This window comes from Helianthus annuus, chromosome 17 (genome assembly GCF_002127325.2).
Source record: "Helianthus annuus cultivar XRQ/B chromosome 17, HanXRQr2.0-SUNRISE, whole genome shotgun sequence".
Taxonomy (NCBI): domain Eukaryota; kingdom Viridiplantae; phylum Streptophyta; class Magnoliopsida; order Asterales; family Asteraceae; genus Helianthus; species Helianthus annuus.
The window spans coordinates 123,882,568-123,892,810 of NC_035449.2; the positions used below are offsets into that span (position 1 = coordinate 123,882,568).

At 38.1% G+C, this 10,243-nt stretch overlaps 1 protein-coding gene across 1 annotated transcript; it reads left to right on the top strand.

The window, feature by feature from the left end:
- Positions 1-5,596: 5,596 nt before the first annotated feature.
- On the top strand, positions 5,597-6,034 carry LOC110924625 (histone H1-I-like). The gene has a single exon (XM_022168617.1). It carries the CDS (start codon positions 5,597-5,599, stop codon positions 6,032-6,034), a length of 438 nt encoding a protein of 145 aa, XP_022024309.1.
- Positions 6,035-10,243: the final 4,209 nt, after the last annotated feature.

Below are 10,243 nucleotides of genomic sequence, written 5' to 3' on the forward strand. Positions count from 1 at the left end.
ATATTTTAAGTTCCCTACACTTTAGCATCATTTTAGAGCTCTGAAATGGGGATTAACGGGGCTTAAACGTGTCAAAAATGCATCGAAAACCAAGTTTGGGGCTTTAGGGACTAAAACTGCCATTTTTGAAAGTTACCTGGTTTGCAAGGTCCTTACAGACCGTATGGACCTATGCTTACAGTCCGTAAGCAGTCCCCAGCACATTAGAATTGCAGAAACATTGAATCTGGTCATTTCCACCTATTCTAATGGTTTTAATCCCTGGTTTTTCATGCTATGGGCTGGTTTGTGTGATGAACAAGTCCTCCAATCATTCCCTAACAATTGTATGGCCAAGATCTTTCCCTCTTTAGCAAGGAATGATCCTAATGGTTGTGCAAAAACTATAAATAGGCATGCCCTCCTTCCATTCCTCTTCACCCTTGATCTGATTTCTCTATGTTGAAGTTGCAATACTTCATACCTGAGATTTTAAGATCAAGTTCTCCCTAGCAAGGACCCTTTATAAGCTTCCTTCATTCTTTTATCGCTTTTCAAGCGTGAAAGTCAAACAGTGTTTGACTTTCTACGTTGACCACGAGTTGGGCAACACGAAGTTCATTTGAACTTCGCAACGTGAGCGTAATCACGATGGTTATAGTCCTTAGTGACTATACCTACTGATTACCACGTTGACTAGGCATAGTGACGAGTCGTAGTTTTGGTCAAAATGCGCATTTAAGCGTGTTTTGCAACCAAACTACTCTTGGTATCAAAACACTTTGTTTTGATATCAAAACCTGTTTTCTAACTTAGTTAAGCATGTTCTAACATGCTTAGCTCGTCACTTTTAGTTTAGTGCTTGTTTAGATTCGTAAGTCAAGCGGTCTAAACCACCGCTTAGACTTTCGAACTCGACCCGTTTGGTCGATCATTAGGATCCGACCAAGCATATTTAGTGACCATAGTTTCATAGGGAATAACCTTCCGTGGTTATACCTTATGGTCACCTAGTTTAAGTAGTTGTATGATAGGTAGTTTATATGCCTTAGGTAAATGACCAAAATGCCCTTTTCATGCATAATTGGATTTTAAGCATATGTAACCTAAACATTTGTCACTTAACTGATTATGCAACATAATTAAGCATGTTTAGGCATATAATACTTGTCATAGGACTAGTTAGACGTCTCGAACGCGCTTTTGCACGAACGACGCGTTAAAGTGGCGTAAGCTACCTTAATGGGTCGTAACGGGTCGAAAGCACTTAGGTTAGATTCTGATTTAGAATAGTAGGCTTTGTTAAACCATATCACATGAGTTCTAATACTCATTTGGTTTACAAGACCTCATTCTATCCGATCTTCCGATTTAGGTGTCGATTTATTTACTAGTGATTTGATTATTAAGTGCTGCTTGAGTTTCCTTGGTTTGATTGAGCTTGTTGAGTTCTTTAGATTGAGGATACTTTGCACTTCGATGTGAGTATATAGATCCCCTCTTTTACTGTTTTCAATTGTTTTGGGGTGATTCATATGTATTAAAACGATTTCGATTTTAAACGATGTTTTCAAAAACGATTAAGATGGTTTATATTAAACTAATAACGATTTCGATAATGTGAACGAACTTGTTGGTTGTATTTACATAACGAATGACATTCATTAATTTTGGCCGAACCGACCAGTATTAGGTTATGGTACCATAGGATCTGACAAATCCCGTTATCAGACTACACCCATGGTTATGTGTGGGGGGTATGTAGGTAACGACCGAACCTGATGATTGTTAACCTACCCTTTGGTGGTTTGTTAATGCGAGAAATGAGATAGTCGAGTCACGAAGGTTTGAATGTTATTAACGAGACGACCATAAGTAGTTTCACAATTAAAACGAATACGATTTTGGGACGAGTTAAACGATTTGAGACGACTTAAACGAGATAAACGATTTGGATAAATGACTGGTTTTAGGTAGTGATTAGATAATGGGACGGGTGTAGCATGATAAAAGCATGGTAGATACGCCGCTGGTACATCTTATATATAAGTGCTTTTATCATATTACATTTTGTGTCATTATTTAGTTCACTGGGGAAACGATTTCGAAACGATGTCACACAACGAGGTTTTCGAAATGATATAAACCATACGAGTTTTATTAACGAGTTTTTACGAGATATTTTACGAGTTGGTTTACTAAAACAAATGTTTTGGGGTTAAGAATCATGGCTACGAGATTTTATATACTATAACCATCTTGATTTGAGTTGGTTAATTATGTTGCAATACACTTTTCAAAACAAGGATTGTACTTTTGACTCTTGTAGTCTAATGAGGTACTGCAACATATAAACGAGCCACGAATCCGATATTCTCATAAAACCTATGTGCTCGCCAGCATTTCTTTGTTGACTTTGTTTTTACATATGTTTCAGGTAATGTTGCTTGATGTTGATTGCTAGGAAGCTTGAGTCACTTAGGATCTAGACGTGGCTTTAGTGACATAAAAACAATAATAGATGATATGTAACTTGTTTGTTTGGTTTTAAGACAATGTACATTACTTAATAATTCTATAAAATGAAACACTTGTATCCATGGTTGTGAAACAATAATTCTGTTACAACACTCCCCGATGTTTTCGCCGCGGTTTCGCTGTTTTAACACGGTCGGGGTGTGACACTTAGTGTGACAAAAGGTTTCATACTGTTGATTCAAAACCTCCCTATTTTTTTCAATTACTTCTTTAGTCCCACCAAACTGTTCCTTAAGTGCTTCCCACAATTCCTTGGCACTGTTACCATGTAACAGTCCAACATAAATTTCATTTGGGAGTGCAGATGCAACGATGCTAAATGCTTTGGCATCCTGTTCAATTTTTTGAAAGTCCTGGTCAGAATAGTTTTCAATTTTCTTAGGTACAAGAACTTTTAGATCCTCAGCACTCGGCACCATTGGAACATGTGGTCCAAAGACAACCGACCTCAAACATCCGGTATTTTGTTGAGCTAAGATGTGACTTATCCTACGCTCCCAGATGTTGTATTCAGATCTGACCAACATAGGTGGTTTAAAGAGTGAACCAGTGTTATTGGTGTTGTGCTGTGATTGTGAAGCCATTCAGTTTGTTTTACAGGTACTGAATAATCAACTTTTGTTCGTGATTACACCTTACTCTCTTTTTCAACTAAAAATGAACAATCAAAAGTATCAACGAAATTGAGCTGAACTTTTACGTCAAAATGATTGTTAGATCAAGTTTGACTGTCCTAGCTCTGATACCAATTGTTAAGATCTGAGTTTCTTAGATTGTGTTTTGTTTAATTAAAAGAAGATGAAACAGAGATATATTGCAGTGGAATAAATGAAATAAACTTTTAACACACAATCAATGGAAGAAAAGTTTAAGCAAACATGTTTAACATTTAATCGAATGATTGTATTTGATTACAATAAACAAACTAAATGCATGAATGCACAGATCTCCCCCTCAGCCTAAGCTCACTGATTGTTCGTACAGAATTGACTTGGTGAAAAGAGCTAACAGAACAGTACAGGGTACTGTTCTATTTATAGTACAAGACAACCACTGAGCATCTTCGGTTGACGTCACCATGAAAGTGACATCTAACCTCCTAACAAACTACAACTACTGATCTATATAACCACTGATACTAAACTACTGGTTTACATAAAACAATACAATGCATAAATAAACCACTGATTCTTCATTCCACTGTTGTAGCTTCAGCAGTGCTTTGGTCTTCAGCAGTACTTGAGATACATCAGTAGATTGAGCTTCAGTACTTTAATCTTCATCAGTCTTTAGATCAGCAGCAGTTGTAATGAGCAATACTTTGAGTCTATCAGTTGTTTAGGATCCACTGTTCTGAACCAGTTTTGGCTTTATCAACTGTTCCTTTGTAGGGTTCAATCCCAACAAGATGAGTATCAAATTGATTTGATCGAAAGAGGGTATGAAGGTTAAATGACAAAAGCTACTTTGCAAAAGGGAGATTTTCCACCTACCATGAAATTTTTATTCCATACCCTGCTCATCTGTGTTTCAAACAAAACAACAACTTTCAATGAAATTCCATTGAAAACCCAATACTTGGGATATGCTATTATGGCTGAAAAAGATTTTAATTACTCCCAAGAGATTTTCAATGATCTGGTTAAAAATGTTAATAATATCAAAGATAAAAAGAAACCATTTCTGTTGTTTCCAAGGTTTTTGAGCTATTATTTACAACAAAAAGTACCTAAAGACAATGCACAAGTGCTTATCCAAGGTGCTTCTTTTCAAATTAATAGTCTATCTTCTGAAACTTTTACAAGGTTATTAGAGTCAAAACCTTCAAAAACACAAACAGAGGAACCTGAGCAAACTTTGGATGAGTCCACATCCGCTCCTCAGGTTTCTGCTGTTGAGCCCACTGCTCTTGGTGACCACAGTAGCCAAGCCACTGTTGTGCAACCCCCACCAACACTACCCAAAAGACCAAGAAGAAAATTCCCAAAAGGCCCACCAAACCCTCCAAAAAGGACCTTCTGGAAGATGAGATCCCAGAAGTAACTCCTATGACAACACAAAAGTCACCAACAACCACTGTTGCTACTTCCTCACAACAATTGGTTAGATCTTCACCCAAAACCTCTACTCCTCCTATTTCCTCACAAAAGGAACAGGTTGTAAGCACAGGGACACCACTCTATGATACATTACCCTCACTTGAGAGTATGTTCAATAGCCCTACTCTCAGGGCAAATTCTCTTTCCACACCTATACTCACTTCACAAATTCCACCATCCATCATACCTCTGTTTGATGCCATTGAGCTTCAGACACAAAACAACCCCTCTCACCAACACATAGCTGAGAGTATAACCACAACAATGGCTATGTCTGAAACAACTCAATTGGTTATCCCACAAACAGTTGAGGAGGTTACGCTACAGGAGTTTCTTGAAATTCCTGTAAGTAGTTCAAGTGGAGCAGCTACTACAGGTGTTGGATCCACTGATCTGCACCTGGACAGTAGCTACATCAATCAGACTCCCTTGAAGGCATCCACTGCTGATGCTATCAAGGTATCCACTAGTGTGTTTCAATTAACCACTGGTGTGTTTACTAAGGTATCTACTGCAGAGGGAAGTCCCCAGTACCAAGAACAAGGGGCAACTCCTGGTCCAACTGCTGATACAACCACTGCTGGTGGGAAATTAGATGATCCCATCAACTTGGGTGATGGTTTAAGATATTAGGAATTGACGGAGAGACTCAATATAATTGAAACCACTGTTAACAACATGCAAGATATGATCAAATAGTTGGTTGAAGTTTCCAAAAGTTAACCTACACCGCAACAGTATTCTCAAGAGCTCTGGAATGCAGTTCAACCAATCATTAAAGCTCAAAGAGAACTTGCAGAAACTCAGCACAACCATCAATTAGCAATTCTCAGAAATATGGTTGATGCATGATACAAGGACACTCAGGCTGACATAAAAGCCATCAAAGAGGCTTTGGTTCAAATTACTGGCTCTGCCCCCGCATCTATCTACAAAGATGATGTGATCAAGATGGTGCCAAAAAGGGGGAGAAACATGACATGAAGAATTTTGGCAGACCTACTCCCAGGCAAAAGCCAAATCAAAATCCAGAAACTAAAAAGAAGTCTTCTGAAACTACCACTGCTGAAACACCTGTTAAGGAAAAGGGACTTGATGAAACCCTAAATAAACTTGCAGATGAAGTGGAGAAAAATAGAAAGACAATTCAAAATCAAAATGAAACGAATGAAAGCCAGTGGAGAAAGGAACAAAAAGAAAGAAAAGAATGGGAAATAAAGACTCAGAATATTGGCACTTCCACCAGAAGGAAATGCATTAAGCCACCACTTGCCAAATTCTCCAAACCACCACCACAAAAACAAACACCTAAAAAGCCAAGCACTGCTGGTCTCAAAACCACTGGTGAATCAGAAAAACCACCCACAGCTACACCAAAAACTACACCTTCACCACAAAAACCACCTGCTAAAAAGTAGAAGACAACAATTGACACTTCAACAATTGTAATGACAGCAGTGGTTGAGACACCAGTTGTTTCAACAGCTGTTAGTCAGCTATCCACTACTTCAAACATTTGAAGGACATGATCCTGCAAGGGTTGTTCCATTAGCAACAAACTACCCACTGGAATTGCCTACAGTAAAAAATGAAATGAGGAAATTCTACAAAGTGGATGATCCTGGCAAAAGAAAATTCCCTTCTCTCTGTGGTTTTAGACCTCCAAAGAACTTGGATGAGTACTTAAAACTCAAAGTAAAGCAGGCAGAATTACAAGCTAAGTATGAAGGTCAGGGAGAAAGTGATAATAGCATCTCAAGTCGAATGCAACTTTTACTAAGTAAAGTCAAGAAATTGGAAGATTATGCAAGAGACTTAAGCAAAGAGATGTCTAACTTACCACCAAATCCTCACCTAAAAAAGGAGATGAGAAAAGATCTTTTAGAGCTGATCATGAGAGACAAGTTCTATCCTGCCAAGGTTGAACAATTCAAAGACTGGCCACTCATTGCACTTAAAGCTGAAGCAAGTAGAATTAAAAGAATTAGAAATGATCTAGGTATGAAAAGATCTGCACCAAATTGGAATAAGTACAAAAAGGCTATTGCAGATCTTACCTTGGAATACAAAAAAAAGAAGCAAGATTTGGTTGCAGCAAAATATGGTACAGCAAAGGCCATATCAAAATGGTCTAGGCAGTACACTGACATGGTGTATGAAAAGCTTGAAAAAAGAAGAGAGACAGATCCCACTGTTCCAAAAAACCAGCATACAGAGACAAGAAAGCTGATGAGCCACAGCAGCAGGCCCTCTCTTTGAAAACTTTGTTCACATCATCTGACACCTCCATCATTGCCTTAAATCAAAGAAAAAGGCAAAAGCAGATTGATGAAGAAGAAGATGCAGAAAGAGAAGCTGACATCATGAAAACGGCCATCAAGCAGATGATTCAAGACAACCCTGACTCAGCAAAGCTACAGGAAATAGCTAAAAGATTCATGAGCAGGCCTCCATCACCAAACTCATAAAAAATAAAATCTCTCCCAAGAAACCCACTGAACTCAAAAATACTAAAGTGGAAGTCTGATCAAAAGACCCACGTATTGACCTTGCTCAAGTCCAGTGGAGAAGTTAAGCACATATCAAGGGAGGATGCACTAGGCCTGAGTGTAGCTGACCTCCAAGATCTCTTAGAGCTTCAACTTTGCAGGGATGAGGATGATGAAGATTCCCTGAACTTTGAAGTTCAATTCAAGGGACAAGTTAGGGAAATGTTGATGAGACGATAAAGATCTTGAATAATGAAGAGTTTTGGCATCATCTGTTCTAGGGGGAGATTGTTGGTTCATGCTTTCAAACCCATAAAAGAACAGATGATAAGGAAAGCCAAAACAGGTTTAGAACAGTTGATATTCATAAGCGGTGCTTGTACAAAGATTCTCCCCTTGACAGTGGTTATCTAAACACCTGATAGATTACAAGAACTGATCAGCACAACAACTGTTAGCTAAAGCACTGAAGCTCAATCAACTGATGCCTCCTAAATACTGTTGAAGACCAAAGCTCTGTTCATCCAAAGAACTGATCATCTTATGAAGAAAGCACTGACGCTCAACATTAGTGCTTAGGCTACAAAAGTGGAATGAAGAATCAGTAGTTTAATGTAATCAGTGTTTATGTTATCAGTGTTTGTATAGAACAATATTTATAGTTTGTTAGGAGGTTAGATGTCACTTTCATGGTGACGTTAGCAAAGATGCTTAGTTGTTTGGGCTGTACTATAAATAGAACAATACTCTGTACTGTTCCATTAGCTCTTTCCACTAAAGTCATTCTGTACGAACAAATTACTGAGCTCAGGCTGATGGGGAGTCTTGTGTATGGATGCAAATTGTTTTGATTGTTGTAATTAGATACAATCATTCGATTCAATGAAAAACATGTTTGCTTAAACTTTTCTTCCTTGATTGTGTTTACAAAGTTTGATTGTTATTTCCGCTGCAATTACTACATCTCTGTTATTTCATTTTACTTCAATTAATTCAAACAAACACAATCTAAAGAAACTCAGATCCTAACAATGATTATGTAGTAGTTATTATTTTTTCATTGTTCGTGTTACTAACCATTGTTACTAATCATTATTGCTAATCATTTTCATATGGAGCCATCAGGCTTACTAGGTTCCCCACGACCATGAGTTGTAGCCATGTATCGCCACCACCTTTACATTCGGTCGTCGGTGGGCTTGAGTCTCTTATTTACAGTTTCAGTATATCTGTTATGTTTATTTTAGATTCATATAATCGTGTTGGTTGTGTTGGATTAACTTGTTAGTATGAGTTTTGTTTACCATTTAATTATCGGTGAATTGCATGCTAACCCTTTTTAATCGAAATAAACAGTTTTTTATCAAAACATTAGATTTACTCACCAACTTATGTTGATCCAATAACTACTTTTACACATGATATAGGTGATTAGGTTTGAAGAAGTTGACGATGATACGTAGGGACGCACCCTTGCAAAATAGAATGAATATTGTTATGTTATGTTTGTTTTTGAAGATTACTTGAATTAATGTTTTGTAACATGGTTTAAATTAGAATATAAATAATATTTCAACTTTTATATATGTTGTCATAACCTATGAACAATCAATCATGCCTCGGTCACCTAATCCGCTGCAAGTCAGGGTATGATAAATACACTACTACAAGATATCATTCAAAATTACTCTACAAATGCATCAAACAACTAGTCATTCAAAATTACTCTACAAGTGCATCAAACAACTAGTCATTCAAAATCACTCTACACGTGAATCATAATTACTCTACTTTTGATAATTACCCTACTAATAGAATAATTACGAAAATATCACCGCCCTTTTTTACTTTTCCATGCCATTCGTACGTTTTGTACGATAACCGTATTTGTATTTGTATTTGATCTTTTGTCAAAAAGATAAAGGATTTACCTGAATTATTATATTTTACAGTATGGTTAATAATTAACAGAGTAAAATGCTAAAATCGTACATGAGGTTTGAACAAATTTGTCACACTCATCCAAGAAAGGATTTTTTTTTTTCAACTGGACAATTCAGGTTTGCGTTTTTTGGCAGTTCCATCCACTTTGCTAACTCTGTTTAAAATTAAAGTTAACTCAGAGTTAGCTGGGATATTCTACCATTTATTTGTGTTTTTTGATATTTTTATTCCCTTTTTACATTAAAATATAAAGAAATAAAACTATTTACAAAACCCTCTTACCCAACCCAACCCCACCCTACCACCCTCCCCCCTCTCTTTGACCTCTTCATACCGTCATCATTCCTGCCCACCCCCACCCCACCACTCATGCCCAGATCTCTGATATGCACAAGGAAGCCGGTTGTTTTGTGGTTATGGTTGTGCGATAGAGACGGAGGTTGGTGTGGCGACGGTTGTTTTGTGGTTATGGTTGTGCGATGGAGATGGAGGTTGGTGTGGCGATAATTGTTTTGTGGTGGTGGCTGTGTGGTGGTAGTGGTTGGTGGTGGTGGTGGTTGGTGGTGGTTTTAAGGTTTCATTAAACAATGGTGGTTTGGTGGTGGTGAGCGCAGTGGCTTGGTTGCAGTGGTAACAATGGTGGTGGCGGGTTGATGGTGGCAACAATGATGGTGGCAGGTTGATGGTGGCGTGGTGGTGGTAACAGTGATGGTGGTAGATTAAGGATAGCGTGGTGGTGGCATGATGATGGTGACAATGATGGTTTGGTGGTAGTGGTGGATATGTTAGGTGGTGTTAGGGGAGGATTTTCTATCAGTTAGTGATCCTTACTTGTTATCCTAGTAGTGATCCTTATTTCCGTGACAGGCAGTGATCCTTAGAGGAGCTTTAGGGAGCAGGATCATGGATCACCTTAAGGATCATGGATCACCTAAAGGATCCTCATACTAACGGTTGTTTCTTTGTATTTTGTATTATTTTGCAGGAGTGTTAAGCTTGACCTGGTCCTGGTAACGTTGCATCGGAATATTCCCCGGGTATTTCGCAGCCTTTTGAACGAAGATGGACGTTGTGGAAGAACGTGGGGGAATGGCACAAAAGTCGGGCAGTTAGTTAGCTTAGTTTAACTTTCATATTTAATGGGGTGACGAGCTAAAATTAGAACACCTAGCTATTTTTTGCTTACACATACAC

Bases quoted from the DNA above. Each gene is read 5' to 3' on its own strand.
- LOC110924625 (XM_022168617.1), top strand. From the start codon at position 5,597: ATGAAGAATTTTGGCAGACCTACTCCCAGGCAAAAGCCAAATCAAAAT.